We start from the raw sequence: 23,321 nt of genomic DNA, 5'->3' as shown, positions 1-23,321 counted from the left end.
CATTTGAGCATTGGAACTCCATTATTCAGTTTCTAGAAGGTGTTTTAGCGTTCTACTACGAGTTAGTTTTATAACACATATTTTCGTTCGAAGTGGGATTTTTGCCTAAGTTTGTCAAATATTTGAGGGGAGGGAGTCATGAGTACTTATACACAGTCTACGACCTTTTCACTTCACGACCCGACTTTTGTGAATTATGTTTGATAGGCTTGTGACAGAGTGGTATCAGAGCTTCGTTTTGTATCAGTATCCCAATCGAGGTTTAAACGATTGCTTTGTCCACATAAGATGGGACTTCACACTAAGTTTGGAAAATGGATTCACATGAATCTAGTAGCTTTTCTCCGGATTCTTTAAATGTATTAAAATGTCGACTAAATAACTATTAACATGTGATTATGAACTTAATTACTATCAAATTAACTTGATGTTGCGGTAGGAACTCCTATACTTGAAATCCTGATCCATCTACATGAATGCAAAGACTAAAAAAATTACTGCTATACTACTGTACTATCCTAACAAAAGCAAATGGTCGGTAGCTGCTAACAAATGGTCGGTAGCTGCTTAGTCTCATCCGAGAGTTTAATCTCCTTACTGCTTTAGAATTCTTTTTTCTTTTACTACGAAAGACCTAATAGGTAAGGCACCCTAAGCCCATACCCTTCTGTCTTTCTAGTAGCTGCAACCCTCTAAATCCTTACTAGTGTTATAGCTCATTCACCCTTAGTTGAGTAAAGGAATTGGTAGTTTGATAAATGGATAGTCCCTGATTTTTGACTCAGTATGATACTTATTGTCGAAGCCCTCAAAAGGAGTGTGAATGGGTCAGTTTTCATTTCATGGGAGGGTGGATTAATGAATGACTACTTTAGCTCTATCAACAGAGGAAATAGGTTCCTAAAGAAAGGAAAGCCGCCTCCGATCGAGCTTTCTTATGCAATTATGACTAGCATTCTCAGGGATACCTACAAAAGGAGTCTACTGGGGTAGATCCAGCCAGAAAGACTTATTAGATTGATTATTCTCCCTTGGAAACAAGAAGTTCTGGTTCGGAAGGGATAATATCAACCACTTGACGCCCATTCAATGCATGCGTTATGATTTTGCTTACTATACCTGCTGCTGTAGCATTAGAAATTGTATTCTTACTCATGTTGCCATCGGGATAAATCTGTCCCCTTACCTTGTTCCTACCTGCGTATAGAGGATATTTTGTGAAATGCACATCCTTCTTAGTAGCAAGGTCCGGGGAAAAAATAGGGAAGGTTATTACACTATATTCTTTTTACCAGATATAGGGCCTACCACAACAATTTTTTTTTTATTGGGGCGATAGTTCTAAAAGACAAATTGCCAATCTTTTCTTTCATCTCAGGAGAGATACGATTTGGAGGAGCTAATTCATACACCTCCGGTAAAATAAGAACAAAACCCCACGTTCAACCCCCATGAACCAATGTATCTGTATCACTTTTCTGCTAAAAAAGTCCATTAAGTAAAAATAACGAAAGCAGCGATAGAAATAGTACTTTGTTGTACAAGATTGTTGTTAAAAATTTCAAACGAAAGTTATCCTTTCAAAAGTTCATTCATGCACGTAATTGCTTTTATTTGTATATCGAGAGTTCCTCCACATATTATTCAACATAAAATGGATATATTTCAAGTTATTATTAGTGACTAACCTTTTTAGTTGATGAAAAATTGGAAATGTCTGCTCTTTGTTTTTGTGTATTACTATATTAACTTGATAAAATTTGTGTGGAGGAGAAGATAAAGAGAGAATTGTTAGGCAAAAAAAATATGTTTGGAGTAGTGATCAAATGCAGCATTGATTGTAAGACTATAATGTTCCCCTTTGCAGCAAAGTATTAGCTTTGATAAAATTTGTGTGAATGAGAAGATAAACAAAAAGAGGGTGGGCCAATAATATGTTTGAACTGTCAACATGCAACATTGATGGTAAGATTAGTGTGATCCGATCCCTTTCGACAGTAAGTTATACTATTTTATACTATTTTTATATAGTCAAAAATACTTTTATATATATATAGCAGATGTTTAATTCCCTTCGACTGATGTATATGTTTACTTCTAAACTCCTCAATAAAAACTATCTCTATCACTGGAGATTAGGGGTTCAAGTCTTGGAAATAGCCTTAAAAATTAGTCAAACTGAGTCTTGTGAAGTGAAAAGTAAACTAAACGGTGGGAGTACTAAATAAATAATACTCCTAGAGAGTGTTGATTAATTAGTAAAAATAATAAAATAGACACTATTAGAGATTTGAGTTGACTAACATTTTTATTTGTTGAAAATATTCTCTGAAATTAAACACAAGAACATATCAAAAAATAAATATAGAAAATATGATGCGTACAGTAACATATTCAGTGTATTCTCACAAAATGAAGTTTAGGAGGATAAAGCGTAAGTAATTCATATCACTACCTCAGATGAAGTAGAGAAGTTGCTTCCAATAGACTCCCAGCTCAAAATAGATAACAGTATGACAAACAAAAAATATTTAAATAAACAACAAAATGACATAACACACAGCTAGATAATAAAAGAAACAAGACACCGATTGAGTAATACTATAAATTATCTATTCGAGATCACAAACATCATCAGAAAACTGGGAACAAGAAACCAAAGGCATAGATAAAAACACAACACTCTTCCCTAATATTATGAATGCACTCCTATCAATTAAACCTAATTCGCGTTCACAACACCTTCCTATCAAAAGATCATACAATCTGTAAGTAGTAACCGCTCCATGTCATGCTTAATCACATTCAATTTGGCTTTAACTTGCATCTATGCTATTCAATTTCGAGTGTGTATAAATAGATACTTAAACTATTATAAAATTTAATAAGTAGACAAATGCCTCCTAATGGAATAATACACATTGAATGCTATGTAGAACATAAATTGATCACGCTTATTTTACAAAGGTATAATACATAAACATGCCTTTTAACTTAACTTCAGATTACATCTATAACCTAGCTCCAACTTTAAAATCTTAATGTGCATCACATACGCCATGTCATAATTGTACGAGGCATTTGTTATTTTGACAAGTGAGCTTTTTGCCCCCACTCGCCAGACAATGTTTTTTTTTCTGCTCAGCATTTAAACTTTTGTTTTAACAAATTATTTTTTTCTCTTCTTTTCTTGAAGCTATCTTTTTATTTTATTTTATTGTTTATCTTTTTTCTTTCAATTATTTATTTTCCTATCTATCTAATACTAAATATACATTAGGTCATGAATATTATTCACAATATCTTAAAATATAATATTTATTTTATTTTAAAATATTTATTTGGTCATAAATATTTTGAAATATATTTTAATTATATTTGAATATTTGAAAAACACTTCAAGAGGTGTTTTTACTATTTTAAAATTATCTTTTTACATTTTTTTATTTATTTTTTAAATCTAAATTTATTTTCAAAAAACAACCCCATTTTTATAAAAATGTAATTTTTTTAAATCTACTTTCACTTTTTTCATTTTCATTTAACTTCAAAAATAACCTATTTCCCAAATACTATGTCAAACACAACTCCAACTCTATTTTCAATTTCAAAAATATCAAATATGAAGAACCATGCATCATATATTTTTTTATTATTAAATGCATCTTTTGTATAACAAAATTATTTTAAGCGGGTTGGATTAAGAATTGGATCGGATTTAAAATGGGTTCCCCGTCCTAAATAAATTTAAATATTGACATTAGTTTTTATTTTTTACGTTTTTCTCTCAAAATTAGAGTTGCCACATCATTAAATGACTCAAAAAAATTATAGTTCGAGCTAAAATAATAATGAAAGTTAATTAAGCAAAGCTGAGTAACTTTGACGGTCAATTATTATAAGTTGAGTGATTGTTCACACTTAGTTGATGAAAAGAATATTCTCTATATTTAATATCTTTTGTCTGATTTTTGTTTTGATACAAAATCTAAGAAAGTAAAGAAAACTTTAGAATTTTTTTGGTCTTAAATTCAAAATATGTAGAATATATCAAAATATTCTTTTAATCTTTGTGATTTTAAGCGTGTCATATGAAAAATTAAAATTAAAAAATAAATAAAAATAAAAGAATATTTCTTTTGAAATAGACTAAAAAAGTGAGATAAGTATATAAAACAGAACGAGTATTATATAAATTTGATTTGCTTAGTATCACGAGCACGGAAAAAATTTGAAAGAAAAAAAAAAAAAGAAAGACTAGTATAGTGAGAATATTGTTAATTAGTTAAAAAGACATGATGAAGAGATATGGGATGAGTGATTTGGGATTATTGCATCATTTTCTTGGTCTTGAGATCTATCAACAAGTTGTTGGTGCACTTGTTTGCAGCAATACTATATTGGAACAAACTTAAGCAAGTTTGCTTGACAATGACAACACCACTTGCCTCAATTGCAAAGTTGATGAAGATGGAGGAAGAGAAGTGGACAACATGTTTTATAAAAGCACTATTGCAAGTTTGATCTATCTTACGACCTTTAAGCCGAATGTTATGTTTGTTACAAGTTTATTGTCAAGAATTATGCAAGATCCCATCTATTTTCACCTTGGAACAACTTCAAAAAAGAACATGGCTTATGGTATTAGGTGAAGAGGTCAGAGGGGACAAAAATTAAAGTTAGTTGGCTTGTTATAGTAATTGGCCAAACTCTGAGTTGACATGAAAAGGCACAACAGTTATGTTTTTCACTTGGTTCGGGAGCATTTTCTTGGCAATCAAAGAAGCAAGAAATAGATACACAATTACCCGCAGATGCTGAATATATATTAGCAAGCCATGGCAAATTTTCAAGCTATTTGGATTAGAAGAATTTTGAAGGAAGTTGGAGAAAAGCAAGACAACAAGGATGTTCTGTGACATCAAATCAGTAATAGCAATGACCAAAAGCCCAATTTTGAAGGAAGTTGGAGAAAATTTCAGAATATGAGCTTTAGGGAGTTCAAGACCAATTCATTAAGGGGAAGTGTTGATATTAATGTGTTGTCTTTGTGTTAAACAAAAGAGATCTTGGTTGTCTCAAAAGTAGTTAAGTTAGATTATTATTATATAACCTAGAATATTCTAAAAGCCTATAGAAAAGTGAGTCTTTGGGAAGTCAAAGAGTTTCCAACGAATAGATACATGAGTGAAAGTGTACTGAACAAGAAGAATGAGGAAAAACAATTACAACTGCTGCTGAAACAGTACAGGAACTCGTTGAGTAATCTTTTCTTTCTTATGTTACTTCATTCCCTACTATGCTTACTCTGCTTCCACGTAGATGAAGAAGGTGAATTTGTTACGGCCTGAAATTTTACCATATACAAATTTGTGTTCCATAAGAAGAGGGGAAAAGTATAAGAAAGAGAAACAAGGCTAAGGAGAAGGCCTTGAAAGTTACAGCGACAAAATATAAGCTGGATATGAAATCAGAGGCAAAGAAATGATACCCTTTATTTTTCTGAGATGGAAAAAGGATATGAAACTGTGACATCAAGTAAAAGAAAGTTTCCCCTAAACGCTAGTAAATGAAATCAGACAGCAAAGTGCACATGTATAAATTTTAAGTACTTTCTCGACAACTAATATAATTTAAGTTATTTACCATTCTAGTTTCTAAAGCAGGAAAAATGGAAATAGCATACAGTAATAGAAAAAACACATCATCAAAATCATAACATAAAATGCAACAGATCAACCAAAACCCCAACAATTCAAAGAAAACAAAACAAAAAACAGCATGTTACGTACCCATTAATTATCATAATCTGAAGATGCTTTATTGCTGGTGGAAGGCGAATTTCCAACTGGTCTATATCGATGGTTCTCCTTATTATTGAGTTGGTAATGCTGAGCTGTTACTTGAACTTCACCAATTCCTTGAAACTGACGCTGGAACTCAGGCTTTAAACCCTCTAGTTCATCTAACACAGCTAACAGATGCTGAGGCAATCAAACAATCAAAAGTTGAAAAATTGGCAACTTCAAGTCAAAAAATCAACTAAAAGCACACCATCACAAATCGTATCTGGACACATTACTTAAAAATAACAAATCGAATACAAATCACATGGAGAATTAATTTGCAATCAAGAATGTTGATTAGTAAATAAAGAAAAAGTGTTCAACATAGCCCCATTCGTAAGGGACCATTTGGGAAAATGAACTGAAGAAGCACCGACCGTTTTGGATAATGCTCTTTCTTTAGGATGCAAAGCCTGGTAATCTCGATGAGAGGGTATTGTTTCAGTAACCAAGCTGTACAAATAACACCATTATGTTATTAGCAAACACAAAATGTCCAATTAAGGATAAATTGGCCACAAAAAGAAAAAAGAACTATTCTTGATTCACCTTGAATATCTCAGAAGTATTATATACAAGTCTATGATATTCTTCTCCCCACGATGAATATTAGCCTGTAAGTAAACCATAAGACAATCACAAAACTCATTCCAAACAAAACCATTTGTCAATATGAAGTTCTGGAATGCAGCAGATATCAGGATTCATATACTAGGGACTTTCCCTATCACAAAGCAACTTAAAAATCTAAAAACGGAGGTCGGGAAGGTCATCAAATAAATCCCCGAAGTCAGGAGGTCTAAAATGAGAGTAAGTGTTGAACTTGAACACTTAGCAAAAATTTTTTCTAAGTGTTGGAATCTCTCATGGAGCTTTACAAGCTGAATTTGACATGCGATTTTTACGGGGTCTTACACATTGTTTCAAATTTTAATTTTTAATTACTACTAGTTATGTTGTGACTTGTGCATCAATTTGAACCAAATTAAAAATGCAAACAACTAAAATAAAATGATATGTCTACTTTGTATGTCTAGTGCTTGTTGTTTCAAAGTTCCATCATCTTCTCCATTGATAATGTGCCTACTTAGCTACTTGTTCAATTGTACAAGCTATTTTGAATTTTGAGAGTTAAACAAGAAAATATGTTATTGTTTGATTCTTGTAAGTTCTAATTGAGTTCTTACTTTACAACAGTCTCAGCATTCGATGAAGAATAATTTTACCATAATACCAAAATCAATTTTAATCTCCATAATTCTGGAATCCAATTTAGTCTCTCATAATCATAATCAATCTCACAAAAAAAGAAAATGCCAATCATTTTGAAATACCATTACCTCCTTCTCAAGAATTTGATTTGAATTCTTTAAAGTTTAATCCTGGAGAAAGAATTCCAACATTGAAGTATCCTTCAAAACATCATGATCTTATTAGAAGAACATATCTCTTAAAAGGTCCTTGTCAACCTCGTTTGAAGCTTCATGAGTATTCTCAAACAAATATTTCTGGATCAATGCGGCATTTCAATCGTGAATGATTTGATGATGTATATCATGACTAGTTAGAGTATAGTGTTAGTAAAGATGCAATCTATTGTTTGTATTGTTATCATTTTAAAGACAATAGCATCCATCAAGGTGGAGGTGAATGTAACGACCCGAGACTACCTCTAATCGTCACAAGGTGCTTAGGACCACAAGTGATCCCCTTTGGATGTCCAATTGTTCAGTAAGTTTTGAAGCATGTAAGCTACTAGCTCTGAAGTTGCCAGGGCTTAATGTTGAAGTTATAGACGAGAGAGGTCATCCGGATACGAGACCAAAAATTTTCCCCGTTGAGAAACTTTACATATACAGGACAGTGTCACGAAGGAGGTTCAACACTCCTGATTTTGTTTGGATAATTGCTGAAGATGCATCATCCACTCCATATAGCACGAAAACTGCTCTCTGGCTTCTTCTTAGAAATGCCTTCAGGTATTAGTTCTGTGCTAGTTATGGTGGGGCTGAAGCTCGTGAGCCATCGATTTTACCCTTTGTTGAGCGACTTCGAAGCAATTAGTCATGAATAATGAGTTTAAACTCTACATGTTGTGCTGTATCAGTAAAGACTACTATTGTATTTTTGGGTGGGAGGGGGCATGTCCAACTGTGTATCCTATTTTGTATTATTATGTATCTGTTTAATTTTCTGTTGTGACTTGTTCTTCTGGTGAAATGGTGTTGTAATGTACTTCTGGTCATGTATGGTTGAACTTTGGTTGTAACTCTCTTTGATGATTTATGTGAATCCTCATTCATTTGAGTACTGGAATTCCATTTGTTCGACTTTTAGAAGTTATTACTTATTTTAGTGTTCTACTAAGAGTCGGATAAACTAACATTTATTTTCGTTCAAAGTGGGATTTTGCTTGTTTCTGACACAGTGGTATTAAAGCTTCGTTTTGAATCAGTACCCCAATCGAGGTTGAACGATTGCCTTCACCACATAAGATGGGACTTCAGACACAAGAGGTTTGGACAGCCAAAGGCAAATCTACAGCGTAATCTATGGCTTCACGTGAATCTAGTAGTATTTCTCCAGATAGTTTTATATGTATTAAGATGTCGACTAAATAACTATAAACATATGATTATGTACGCAATTACTGTCCTATTAACTTGAGGAAGGAACTCCTATACTTCAAATCCTGAATCCATCTGTGTGAATGCAAAGATTAAAATAAAATTACTGCTATGCTTCTGAACTATTGTAACAAAAGCAAAAGCATGAACCAATGTATCTGTATCATTATTCTGCTAAAAAGGTCTATTAATGTTCAAAATTCCAAACGAAAATTATCCTTTCAAAAGTTCATTCATGCACGTAATTGCTTTTATTGGTATATGAACCAATGTATCTGTATCTGTATCACTATCCTCCGCGTATTATTAGACATAAAATGGATACCGGATTCCTCTTGGAGGATTTAAGCAAATGGCAGGGTGATATATATATGCGCTACTCTAACCACTTGAATAACTCCGAGCAATAGATTCTTCTTCTCCATCCGAACCTTCCTGCATTGGACTTTGTGATGTGATTCCTCTAAGGTGATAGTTTCCATGATGTGTATCTGGGTAAAAGTTGCTTCATTTCTAATTGAGTAGCATCTAGATTACAGACTTCTCTTCGTTAAGCTCATCAATCGTATATTTAATGGACTTAAAAAACAGAAAAGAATTATCTAGGACGATTTAATCTAGAACCGCCATTACCCCGGAAAGATTCAATACTTCTAATTCTGAGAATCAACAATGCGGACCTTGAGTATTCTTGACAAAGGAACAGAAGAAGCGTGCACATTAGTGAAGGAGGCCGATCGCCATGTTGGTCCTGTCGAAGATATTCAACTTGCAATCTATCAATGGTGGAGGTGACAGCCATTTACCTATAGTGCAATCTATTGATAAACTTCTTTATCTTAGAAACAGGAGGGAAATATGCACCAATTTTGTCTAAAAGTTTGAGATGACATATCCTTAGCAACAAGACGTACAGTTGTACATGAGGCCAAATGCAGCATCAACATCTTGATCATTAGAAACAGCAGTCTCTCAACTCCAAATGCTTATCGATGGCTGATTCTTAGTGACGTAAATTTCACCACCCTGCATCACAATTCAAACTCTTTGCACTACGAATATCCCACTTCTTATTGCATTGGACTTCCCCGGTAACTTTGTTACCTGAAGAGGTTTCACTTCTTATGGTACAGAGGTTGCCAAGCTTTTGTTTGATTTTCTTCTTGCCCATCATATCAGAGAATCAGCAATCCCACTAAACCAAAACTGGTAGCTGATATATCCTCGCTGATCTAGCAACATTTGAATAATTCTGAGCAACGGGTTCTTCATCCCTGTCTGAACCTTCATGCATTAGATTTTTAATGAGATTCTTGTCTGTTGTATCACAGCTATCAGAGAAAGAGCAGCAGCTAATTATTTCTAGAGCTGACTGCAACCAAAATAGGTTTTTCCATTGTTAAGTTACAAAGTAAATCCACATTGTCAAATATAACATTTCTCTCGCTATCTATATGTTCAACATCAAGACTCGTCCACATTATGATAATGAAGATAAATTTAGCAAAGGAAATAGGAGATAGAAACAAAAGATTAAGATGATAATTCATTGATGAAAGTTACTAAGCAATAGCATAGTATGTGATTACCTCCATTTTTACTCTATTCATTGCACTTCCTTTTTCCTCTACTTGATTGGTTTCCTGTATCTTGATCGGTTCCACCTCCGTTTTCATGATTACTATTGAATTTCCTCTTGCTGTGTTGGCTGGCATTTTCGATTCAGTTGTCTGACAGATTAGGAAATGACTGATGAGTTGTTTGTTTCCTCCTTCTCTCGGTCTCCTTCATTCTCTTTTCCTCTTTCCATGATTGTTCCGAAGTAACTTATCCTTCCCTTCCTTTCAGTGTTTTCAGGATATAATGTATAAAATGCATATAACTTTATCTTTAAGAATACAAGAAAATGAAGAAAGAACTAATTACGTTAAGCTTTCATCAAACACAGTGCAAAAGAATAAAGAAGAACCTGTTCTGGTGGTGCTTAAGAGCTACTTGAATAACGGGATATTATTCGGGCCCAGGACCTGAAGCTCGTCCCCTCCCATATCTTCAACATATTGTTTAATCTTCTTAGCAAAATCTTCAAGTTGAGGGCTCTTTACAAGTTTGATGATTTTCAACGAACAAATTTCGCCGAAACTAGGTGGAATCTCCTCAAGCATATGACATTTCCGCAGTACTAATTTCTCAATCACAGGAAAGGATTCCTCTCCAACCTCCCACTTAGCAAGAGTCACTTCAGTCAAGTTCAAATATTTGAGATTCTCAAAGGTGTCTTCCTCCCTCATGTTCCATTCCTCCCCCTGGATGATTGTTCTCCTAAGGAACAACTCTTCAAGATTGGGCAGTCTCGCTATTGTTGATAGTGAATCGGATGCCAGAGGAAAGTCATACAACAACAATGTTTTCAAATTGGAAGGGAAGTGAAAATCCCACGACCGATTTGTCGCTACTGAGGCCTCACTGTCATTGGAGTTTGAACTTTTAAAATCTACTGTGAGGTGTTCTAGTTCAGTTAGGAAATCAAATTTCGGGAACCAATATCGCTCTGTTGAGTAATCCCATGATTCCTTGAGATTAAATCTAAGCCTTTGAAGATTGGGGAACCTTTTGAAAATATCCTCTATTTCTTCCGAATACGAAAGCACGAGGGTCTCAAATACTCTCAATTTCTCTAACTTTGAGTCCTCTGCTATCAGTATTGATTCATCTGTATCCAAGTCAAAGAAATAACAAGCATCAATGGACAGCACTCGCAACTTTACAAGATCCCTAATTCTCGGTAATAGTACCAAGGTTGATCCTTTTTTATCAACAAACAGGGTTTCTAGATTCCAGAGGTTTGAGAAAGATGAAGGCAGAGATTTAACTTCTGTCTCAATTGCTAAGAACCTCAAATGATTCAACATGCATATTTCATTCAGCAAAGAATCTTTCACCATCATAAAAGAGTCACGCATGACCAACACTCTAAGAGGCCTCAAGTCTCTTAGGTGACATGCATCAGAAAGACTGTCGACCATCTTGTGTCCAGTTATCTTCAAAGAATAAAGGTGTTTACCAGAATGCCTTTTCCTTTTTGAACTGAACAAGACAACATTGCTAAGCTCAAACTTCTCCTTATTATAATCAATGTTTACCATCTGTGGCATCAAATCTGAAGAAGAAGAAGATGGATCACTTGAACTTATCTTCTCAAACAACGTTTCCTCTTTTGCTTTAATACAACAAAAGTCATGCACAAGATCATGAATTTGGCAACTCGGGAGATCACCCATCTTATTGAAAGCAATTACCAAGCTACTGGAAATTGACATAGCCAAATAAATTTCCATAACTTCTTCCAAACTCTTCATCTCTGTCTGTTCAACAAGCCCTTCAGCACGCCAATACATTTTCAACACATCTCTGTCCACTGCTGTATCCTTCAGATAACTTGAAAGGTAGAGAAAACACGGCTTCAGTTGAAGAGGTAAATGGTCATAACTTAATTCTATAACCTTCATCACGTCAACTTCACTGTTCAAAATAAAGGAATTCAAATTATTTTGAACTTCAAGCCAAACAGACTTTTTATTTTCCTTCCCTGCAATGACTCCAGCAATCAGATCAACAACCAAAGGAACTCCCTTACAATTATGGACATTTTCTTTTCCAACTTCCAATAGTTCATCAGGGAAAATCTGTTCTCCAATTGCCCTTTTCTCTAATAACTCCCAACTTTCTTCTGGACTTAGCAATCAAAGGTTAAGAGGATCATTGTTGCACTTTCCATGAAAAGCCACTTCCTTTTGTCGAGTCATTAAAATAATTCTACTTCCTTTCTCAGCTTCAGAGAAAGGTCTTGTTAGATCATCCCATGTAGTAGTATCCCACACGTCATCTAACACAATTAGATACCTCTTTCCATACAATTGTTTCCTCAGCTTATCGGCAACATCAATATCCTCACTGGACTTCAAATCCGAGCCAGTAACCTGATTAAAAAGGTACACCAACAACTTCTTCTCATCATATTCTTGGTCGACTGTGAACCATGCACGAATGTCAAGATGACTACAAACTGATTCATCATTGTATACTTTGTATGCCAAAGTAGTTTTGCCAGAACCCGGCATCCCAGTGATTGAGATGACATCAACATCTTTCGGCCCTCTGGTGAGCTTACTAATTAACCAGTTTGTCTCCTCCTTAAAACCTACAATTATTTTACCAGTTGTCAATGACTTTCTTTCAACTGGATTATTGGGAGCGTTTACAACAATGAGGCTCTTGTTCTTGGGAATCTTCTCAAGTAATTTGGAGACATCTTCTTTGATAAGGCTGATCTTTTTTATTGTGATGGGAAGTGAGAAAACAAAATGTAAGAGACCATTATCTCTTATGATAATTGAATCGATGACATCTTTAGCCTCATATGCCACATCTAAAACACGTGCCCAGAGATCTTTATACAATCCTTCCTCAAGATTCACGATACACGATCTTATGAATTTGAGGGCTTCTTTCACCAACTCAATATCTTCCTTTATCAAAGCAATTGAATAAGCGTTGGAATCTTGCAAATCATTTAGGTGTTTGTGTAGCAGATGCAAGAAGAGAGGTCCATCACTCATGGGGAAGCTCCATTGAAATGCGTCCGGGGCTTTCAGATAAACATATTTGAGATCTTCCTTGAGGAGTTCAATATTTTTCAGCAAGTCTAGAGCACGACTTGTTTCATCAGTACTCTCTTCATTCCTTGATTTTTCTTCTAAGTCGTGAACGAGCGTTGATACCTCCCGGATAAGTGTTCCAATACGTTCCATAGGATCAAATAATTTATCATGATGAATAAAGTCCTTCGGCATATCAGTAAGAACAATTAATAAGAACTCTATCATGACATGAATTTTTCGAGCCCCTGAATTGCTAGGGGTAGTAACAGTTATCATTTGCTCTTGTAGATGAATCAGATATTCTCTAATAATGTCTGGAGAGGTTTCTAGGATCTGCTTGATGAAGCGTTCAACTTCTGCTGATGGTGAAGCTTTCAAACTTGTAAAACATATGTGCATCACCTCCAGTTCAATTGGAATAATCTTCATGAGTAGATGTGCTAGCTTGAAGAGTTGAGAATCTCCATAAGTTCGACTATTCCAAAAGAAGAGTCCAACTCTCTCAGTCATGAGTTGAAACTGAGGAGAGACATTGAACAATCTCGTGCTCAACGCAACCATTCACTATCAATCCATGGAAATCTTTCATGTTTCCACACACATTCTGAAGAATCTCAAACTGAGTCTCTAATGGAAATATCTGTTCAGTAAGATACTTGGTTATATGATGGAGATTCAAGAGGAGGAAGTCCAACTGTTCGTCAATCATTGTGGCACTTGATTTAGAACGATAACACGAGCTGATGCATTCATCGATATTATCCATGAGGCTAGGAAGGACATGATCCATGTTGTTTTTACACCCGACGTTGTTGTCAACATCATCCAAAATTGGTCAAAGAAGATTCTCAACCTCTTGTCTTGGCTCACTCATTACATCTTCAAAAAAATTCAAATCACAATGAGAAAGCTGGACTTACGTACAAATAAATGCCAGCGCCAATTTCAGCTCTTCAATTTGATTGGCCATGTTGACAGCATTTTGACCTCCTTCATTCTTTAACCCCTCCAAGAAATCCAGAACGTTGACAACGTCCTTACGAAGAGCAGAAAATAACACCTGCCAAATGACCAAACCATTGTTTTATTTATTTTCTATATTTATCAGAATATCAAGTAAATAAGCAAACCCATTAAATTGAAGTCATGTATTGAATTTCATATCAGGAAGGAAAAATTTATACATTGATTTTGTAGGATTGTTGGGTTTATCAACAGTTTTGGTGCTTCAAATGTTCTATCACTCAAGGCATATATTTTTCTTGCAATTGGACTTTTGAAAAGAACTTAAAATAATTTGTAATGTGGCCATAATTTTTAGCTAATGTTTTATTCAAAATCTCTTGAAAGTCTCATGATAAATGATACATTGTAAATCTCTCAAGAATTTTTTTAATTAATTTTTATCGTGAGATTATTTTGAGCTATTTATTTTCTCTCAAGAACCTCCCCCTATAAATAGGGGAGATTTGTTTTACTTTGAAGACGCACTTATTGAGAAGACACACCAACATTTGAGACGATTTAGTTGTGTTTGTTTCCTCCTTTGTATAGAGTATTTGTGATAGAGTTGTGTTGGGAAATACTCTGAGTGAATCTCTTCTTGGGAGTGATATTTGTGAGGTTATTTGGGATATTAGAGCATTTAATTACTCTAATTTTGTACTCTCTTTTTGTGCTTCTCCTTTTGGTTGTGAACGTAGGTCAAGTTGACCGAACCACGTACAATTTGTGCCTCCTTTATTTTCTCAACTTATCAACTTATCGTTATTATCGTCTTTGTTATTATCTTTAATTGATTACTTTGTTTAATTTTGCACTATCGGGAATCTCGATCCTAACAAATTGGTATCAGAGTAGGTTAATCCCAGTTTAGTCTTAGTAGTCACCATGATGATTACAAAGATTTATGTTTAGAAATTTGACCAAGTTGCAAAATTTGGTATGTGACAGTTGAAAATAGAAGCTATCCTAGTTCAGGATGGTTCAGATATGACACTTATCAATATTATCGTCTTTGTTATTGTCTTTAATTGATTACTTTGTTTAATTCCGCACTATCCAGGATTCTCGATACTAACATAATTGACATATTATTTTCCAACACCTAAAAATTTGACTTTCTGGTGAATTGTACTTTCAAGGTAAGTAACACATAGTTTTGAGACTTTAATGAGACAAAAATTAATTTTGTTCACCATACTGATACATTGCGTGAAGTCCAGTGAATTAATTTGAAGGGTAACGTTGATGTAGCATATCATATAATATAGTATGACATACCGCTAAGTTGTTTGCTTCCCGTTTCTCTTTTTCTCCTTCATTTTCCATGACTATAAGTGTCTTTCAAGTACCCTTCCTTTCAAATTCTCTACAGGCGTAACACACTATTTACTCTCTACTTTCAAAACTTGTATACATTTAATCTCCCTTTTACTATCTAAACAAAAAATTGACCTTTCAGTGAATTGTATTTTCAAGATAATTAACACATAGTTCAATGACTTAAATGGGACAAAAGTTACATTTTGTGATTATACTGATACAACAACTAAAGTTCAGTGATTTTAGTGAGTCAAAATTAGTTTATATAAATAACTAATTAACACATACATACCTAAGTAAAGTTCAGTGTTCATTACTGTTGAATACAAAAGAAAGAGGTCTCAAGTGTGGAAGATTCTAGAAGAAGCAATAATAGACTAGTTGTTTTTCTATTATAACTGTTTTCAGTTAGTTACACTAGCGCTAACGGCTAGTTAGTTAGTTAGTTAGCCTAATCTCTAGCCTATAAATGTATATGACTATACACATTGAAGAATAAGGGAAACAGGCAGTTACTCTTCTCTCTCATCTTCTTCCTCTCTCAGTTCTCTTCCTTCCTTTCTTCTACAAACACTATCAAACTCTGTACTTCCTCTATTGTTGAATAAACAAGAAGCTTACTACTATCTTGTATAATTACATGGTATCAGAGACAACTTGGCTAGATCAAAACTAGCTACCTTAGTCGATTATGAAGATTGAAGAAAGTGCTCAATCACAGATTCAGATTTTTTCAAGTTCTTGAAGGATTTCTTGAGTCAACATTTTAAGGTTCAAGTAATGAAAAATGATGTCGAAATGGGTGGTGGATCAACCAGAAGTGCAAAAGCTGTTATTCCAATGGATTACAATCATCCTCTCTTTCTCAGTCCCTCAGATGTTAGTGGAACGCAAATCATCTCCTTCCAATTGACAGGTGTGGAAAATTTCTCTATCTGGTTTAGGTCTATGCGTGTAGCTCTGTTAGGAAGGAATAAATTAGGACTTGTTGATGGTTCTTGCACTAAAGAAAAGTTTTCTTCTAATCTGGGAAACCATTGGGAAAGAGTAAATGCTATTGTATTATCATGGATTATGAACTCTGTGTCTAAAGAGTTATTAGGTGGAATCATGTATGCATCAGTTGCAAGTGTTGTGTGGAATGAATTTCTTGAAAGATTCAACAAAGTAGATGGTGCTAGAACTTTCAATCTGCACAAGGAAATTGCAACACTATCTCAGGAACAACTTCTGTGTCCTTCCATTTCTCAAAACTGAAGGATCTATGGGAAGAATTTGAGGCACTTGTGCCTGCTCCTGTTTGTGATTGTGAAAAGTCCAAGGAGTTTGTTCTACATCTACAAAAAATGAAGTTGTTTCAGTTTCTCAAAAAATGAACTTATGGCTCCTTTGCCTACTGTTAATCAGGCATATGCCATGATAGTGAGTGATGAAAGCCAAAATCTATAAATACTAATGCAGGTGTGCTAGGATCTGGTCCTGCAGGCATTGGTAGAAGTCTTGACTTAGCCATGTTTACAAGAAACGGGACACAAAAATTCAAGAAGAACTACATTTTGCAATGTGACTTATGTAAGCTTAAAGGTCATACTAAGAAAATTGTTGGAAGTTAGTTGGATATCCTCAAGATCACAAGTTCAAAAAGAGGTTCAGGTTCGAAGGAGCTAATGCAACATACAAGGTGACTAGTGATTCTCAAGATACTACAAAAATGACTACAAGGAAAGGTTCATATTCAAGGTCTGTCCAAAGTAACTGGTTCAATGATGGATGCCATCAAGAAGAGTTTGAAATGCAGTTGGATCAACTAGATCAGATGGGAACAACAGCCTTTACTAAGGAACAATATGATCAAATCTTGAAGATGATCAACAAAAATAGTGGTGCTAGCACTTCTACTGAGACAACAAATGCTGCAAATGCAGGTATTAGTGTATTTCTAGCTTTATATGAGTCAAGAAATTGGATAATTGAAACTGGTGCCACAATTCACATGGTTGGAAAGTTAGACCTACTAGTGAATGAGTCCATAACAAAACTAGATAAGCCAAGAAGGGTGTATTTGCCTAATAGTGATCTGACTTAAGTTACACATATGGGATCTAGTTATGTGTCTATTGAAAATAGTATAACAAATGTGTATCATATTCCTCACTTTACATGCATCTTGCTTTCAGTATCACAACTGACCAAGAAATGGAAATGTTCAGCGAACTTCTTTCCTGATTTTTGTGTTTTCCAGGATCTTTGTACTGGAAAGATGAAAGGGATTGGTAAGATTGATGGAGGTCTGTATATCTTAGTGAATTCTCAATAAAGGAAGGTTGCATCAGCAACAAAGGTCTCTACTAAAGCTGATGAAAGTAAAGCTCAAGCTGAGGTTAATCTGTGGCATAGAAGATTAGGACATGCCTCCTCTAATATACTTCTAAAGTTGCTACCTACTAAATTTCATGTAGTAAAAGATAGAGTAAATAAATGTACTATCTGTACTTGAGCCAAGAAAATCGGACTTTCTTTTTCTACAAGTAATACTCAGTCGATCTAATACATATGGATCTATGGGGACCTTATAGAATTCCTACTATGAATGGTAATAAATTCTTCTTAATAGTGGTTGATGATTGTTCGAGGTTTACTTGATCTTTCTTATTGAAACTCAAGTCAGATGTGTATGTGCAGATACAACAATTTCTTGAGTATGTTAAGACACAGTTTGGCAAAACTGTGAAAGTAATTAGAACTGACAATGGAACTGAGTTTGTGAACTCATTATGCAGTAGTTTATTTACAACCAAGGGTATTGTACATCACACCTCATGTTATTATTCACCTCAATAGAATGGTGTGGTTGAAATAAAGCACAGACACATCCTAGAAGTCACAAGAGCATTGAGGTTTCAAGCAACAATACCTGTTAAGTTTTAGGGATATTGTGTTTTAGCTACTGTGTATCTCATAAATAGGTTACTGAGTTCAAGTATTTATTATTATACTCCACATGAGAAATTATTTGGTACTAAACCATCTTGTGAGCACCTAAGAGTAATAGGTTGTCTCTGTTATGCTAATGTGCTAAATGAGTTTAACAAGCTTATGCCAAGATCAAGAGCAACTGTGTTGATGGGATATTCCAGTACTAAGAAGGGATATGTGTTATATGACATATCTACTAATGTTTTCTTTGTTAGCAGGGATGTGTCTTTCAGGGAAGATGTGTTTCCTTCAAGCTTGAAGCAGCTGATGATCAGATTCTCTATCATGTGTTTCCATTAGAAGATTAATATTCAGCAGCAAGTGATGTTATGGCACTCTTGCAGGCTCCTATAAGTGTCTCATCTCAAGAGATTTCGAACAATGTGAACCAGTAAGAACACCTACAGCCTCATGTGCCTACTATTGGACAGACCATAACCAAGGTATATCAAAGAAGATCAAGCAAACATCAAGAGGTTACTCAGCAAGAACATCAACTACAAAGGGTTCCTAATACTACACAGCCTACAACTCAACCATCTGCAGCTCAAGATCAAAGAAAATCAACTAGAGAAAGGAAGTCACCAGCATGGATGAATGATTTTGTCTCTAAGAATACAAATAGGCTACCTCATGCTCTTTCTAATCATGTATCATAGGATAAACTATCTCAGTCCTATAAGAGTTTTGTGGTGAAAACCTCATCTGTTACTGAGCCTACAAGCTACTCTGAGGCCTACAAAGATCCTAGATGGATAGATGCAATGAAGACTAAAATAGAGGCCTTAAATTCCAACCACACTTTAAATTCCAACCACACTTGCGAGGTTGTTCCCTTGCCTAAAGGTAAAAAAGCCATTGGTTGCATGTGGATATATAAGGTGAAGTATAATGCTTTAGGTGAAGTGGAAAGATTTAAATCCAAACTTGTAGCAAAGGGTTATGGACAAAGAGAAGGGATTGACTACAAAGAAACCTTCTCACCAGTTATGAAGATGAAAACTGTAAGAACTATTCTTGCTACTGCTGCAAAGAAGAATTGTTTTGTTCATCATATGGATGTCTACAATGCATTTCTAAATGGTGACCTCACTGATAAAGTATACATGGAGTTGCCTCAGGGATTTGACAGTATGCAGACTAACCAAATCCCTATATGGCTTAAAGAAAACACCTAGAAAATGGAACACGAAGCTATCAGAAGTCTTACTAAGGTCTAAGTTTGTTCAAAGTCAATATGATCCATCTCTGTATATAAGAAGGACACAAGAAGGAATCACTTTGGTACTTATGTATGTTGATGATATGCTAATCACCGATGATAGTTTGAAATTGATAGAAGATGCAAAAGTTATGCTACAACAAAGCTTCAATATGAAGGATCTAGGTGAGTTAAGGTTCTTCCTTGGTATAGAATTTGCAAGGTCAAGCAAAGGGATACTAATGCACTAGAGGAAGTACACTCTAGAGTTACTATCATAGTTAGGATTGACAGCAGCTAAACCAGTGGTTACTCCTATGGACTACAATGCCAAACTGACCTCAAAACAATTTGATAATCATGTCAAACAGCTACAACCTACTGATGATCCTCCTGCAGATCAAGGTATATATCAAAGATTGATTGGCAAGTTACTATGCTTAATCATGACTAGACCTGATATTGCATTTAGTGTACAGACACTAAGTCAGTTTCTACAAGAACCAAAGAAGTCTTACATGGATGCTGCAATCAGTGTTATGAGATATGTTAAAAATCAACCTGGTCAGGGTGTGTTACTATCTAGTGAACCAAGTGATCAGGTGAGTGTCTACTGTGATGCAGATTGGGCATCATGTCCTCAAACCCGGAGATCAGTGACTAGTTAATTTGTAAAAATTGGGAGGTCAGTTATATGCTGGAAGTCAAAGAAACAAGCTACTATTTTCAGAAGTTCAACTGAGGCTGAATTCAGAAGCTTAGCAGTTGTAACAGCTGATCTGGTTTGGATACTAGGCTTGCTAAAGGAAATTGGAATGGAAGTAAAGCTACCAGTCAAGGTGTTTAGTGACAGCAAATCAGCTATTCAAATAGCTGCCAATCCAGTTTACCATGAGAGAACTAAGAACATTGACATTGATTGCTTCTTTATAAGAGAAAAGATAAGCCAAGGGATGATCACTACAAACTATATTGCTACACAAGATCAACCTGCAGATATGCTGACCAAAGGCCTCACCAAGGCTCAACAAGTGCATCTAAATCACAAGTTAGGAATGAGTGACATTTTTTCACCTTCCTAGCTTGAGGGGGAGTGTTGAATACAAAAGAAAGAGGTCTTAAGTGTGGAAGATTCTAGAAGAAGCAATAATAGACTAGTTGTTTTTTCTGTTATAACTGTTTTCAGTTAGTTACACTAGCGCTAACGGCTAGTTAGTTAGTTAGTTAGCCTAATCTCTAGCCTATAAATGTATATGACTATACACATTGAAGAATAAGGAAAACAGGGAGTTACTCTTCTCTCTCATCTTCTTCCTCTCTCAGTTCTCTTCCTTCGTTTCTTCTACAAACACTATCAAACTCTGTACTCCTCCATTGTTGAATAAACAAGAAGCTTACTGCTATCTTGTATAATTACAATTACATACCTCAAAATTGTTTGCTTTTCCTTTCTCTATTTCTCCTTGTTTTCCATGACTGTAAGTGTCTTTCAAGTTTCACTAGCAAAACTCTCCGTATCTGATGTAAAAAAGAAAGAAGCATAAAATTTATTTCATAGCAGATCAAATTGTCTTTCAAGTTCCTTTCCTTTCAAATTCTACGTATAAAATGTAGATAAAAAGTTTATCAATAGAATTAAGTAGCAAAAAATGTACAGATATAAATAAGTAAATAGTATTCCGTGTTTACTTTCTCAATTTTTGCTACAGATCTTAATACCAGAATTAAACAAATTAAGTTTGACAAAGACTAACCTTATCACTTTGATGAAAATTCTGATATTGTTGCTTTGTTCCTCTATGTTCTTGTGTACTCTCCAGAAAACTATTAGCTTGAATAATGAAAATCTGAAATTAGAAGATAGAGAGAGAACAAATCACTGATTTCCAATAAAGTCTATAAAGAAAAAGAATAAAGCAATGGCCTCACTTGTCTGCCATGAATCATACTCTCAAGTGGAAACAAAAATCTGCAATATATACTACTCCCTCCGTTTCGAAAAAGAATGAACTATTTTTCTTTTTAGTCCGTTTAAAAAAGAATGATCCTTTTTTTTTTGTAATACTTTAATTTCAACTTTTCACATAGTATGTTTAGGACCACAACATTAAAGGACATTTTAGTACATTTGACATAACTTTAATTTAAAGCCACAAGATTCAAAATTCTTCTTTATTTTCTTTAATTTTGTGCCAAGTCAAAGTAGGTCATTCTTTTTTAAATGGAGGGAGTATATTTGTTTTGAGACAAGCATAATGGAGGGAGTATATTTGTTTTGAGACAAGCATCCAGTATCATTTCGAATTATGATCGAAGTTGCTACGACATATTTCAATTTTACAGGTGTCCTATTACTCCTAAACTCAATTTTAATATATTTTTATCACCCTTTTCAGCTGACGTGGAACCTTTATTACATAAAATGGAGCGCACATTAAAGATGTCTTGTCAGCTAAAAAGATTGACAAAAGATGCCCCATCAGATAAGAAGGATGATAAAATACTCTAAAATTTAGTTCAAGATAATAGGGCCCATGTAAAGTTGGTGTATGTTATAGTGAATTTGGTCATAGTTAGAGATTATTAGATGCTTTACTCTATTTTTTTGGTGTTGCATTTGACCATAAAATTTTGGAGTTTTTAGTAATTTGAAAAATACGAATAGTTTTAGGGGTACTTGAAATTTTTATCATCTAGTCTTTGTATTCAATTGTTAATTCTGCTGCTTTGTGTAAATACTTCATGATTAGATGGTGTTGTTGAGATAAGTATTCACATGAAAGTTACTCTAAATCTAACTTTCAATAGTTTGTTCACTTTATATTGTTTTCTTAGTTTCATTTTGTTTGACACTATTTTCTTATTACATCGTCAAAATAATATTCACATTCTTATAATTTCTTAATTAAAAACTTTTATATTCACACAAATATTATGACATGTTTATTGCTAGGACCCAAATAACCAGGCGTCATACGAAAACTAACCAAGCAAACCTCGAAAAACGCTAAAGTCTAAAAAGGAGGGGAGAGCTTGTATGCAGGGTTACAGGGGAAAGGAGGGGAGAAAAAGTTGTTCCGACTCGCTAAGGCTAGGGAGAGGAAGGGTCGTGACCTCGATCAGGTGCGGTGCATTAAGGGGGAGGACGGTAGAGTGTTGGTGGAGGACGGCCACATAAAGAAGAGATGGCAGTCGTACTTTCATAGGCTCTTGAATGACGAGGGGGACAGAGCTATTGTGTTAGGGGAACTGGAGCACTCAGGGGAGTGTCGGGATTTTAGCTATTGTAGACGTTTTAAGGTAGACGAGGTTAGACAGGCAGTCCGCAGGATGCGAAGGGGTAGGGCGACGGGGCCGGATGAGATACCGGTGGAGTTTTGGAAGTTCGTTGGAGAGGCTGGTGTAAGGTGGTTGACTGCATTGTTCAATGAAATTTTCAGGACAGCAAAGATGCCCGAGGCGTGGAGGTGGAGTACCATGATCCCCCTCTATAAGAATAAGGGGGACATTCAGTGTTGCAATAACTATAGGGGGATTAAGTTACTGAGTCACTCTATGAAGATCTGGGAGAGAGTGGTCGAGGTGAGGCTGAGACGGATAGTGTCTATCTCGGAAAATCAGTTCGGATTTATGCCCGGCCGCTCGACGACGGAGGCAATTCACCTGGTACGGCGGTTGGTGGAGC

The 23,321-nt window shown here is 35.0% G+C and overlaps 1 protein-coding gene and 1 pseudogene across 1 annotated transcript; both read right to left on the bottom strand.

Moving 5' to 3' along the window:
- Positions 1-5,795: 5,795 nt before the first annotated feature.
- On the bottom strand, positions 5,796-6,489 carry LOC124899661 (AMSH-like ubiquitin thioesterase 3). Its single transcript, XM_047414629.1, has 3 exons — positions 6,396-6,489; positions 6,224-6,299; positions 5,796-5,984 (listed from the first exon to the last, which is right to left on the bottom strand). The coding sequence occupies exons 1-3, from the start codon at positions 6,473-6,475 to the stop codon at positions 5,796-5,798; spliced, it is 345 nt and encodes a 114-aa protein (XP_047270585.1). The 5' UTR covers positions 6,476-6,489.
- A 2,157-nt stretch (positions 6,490-8,646) lies between these two features.
- LOC107875164 lies at positions 8,647-21,595 on the bottom strand (annotated as a pseudogene).
- Between the last annotated feature and the right edge of the window lie 1,726 nt (positions 21,596-23,321).

The sequence above is a fragment of the Capsicum annuum genome, chromosome 6, assembly GCF_002878395.1.
Source record: "Capsicum annuum cultivar UCD-10X-F1 chromosome 6, UCD10Xv1.1, whole genome shotgun sequence".
Classification (NCBI taxonomy): Eukaryota; Viridiplantae; Streptophyta; class Magnoliopsida; order Solanales; family Solanaceae; genus Capsicum; species Capsicum annuum.
The sequence above is the reverse complement of the archived record's forward strand: the minus strand, read 5'-3'. Positions and strand labels throughout refer to the sequence as shown.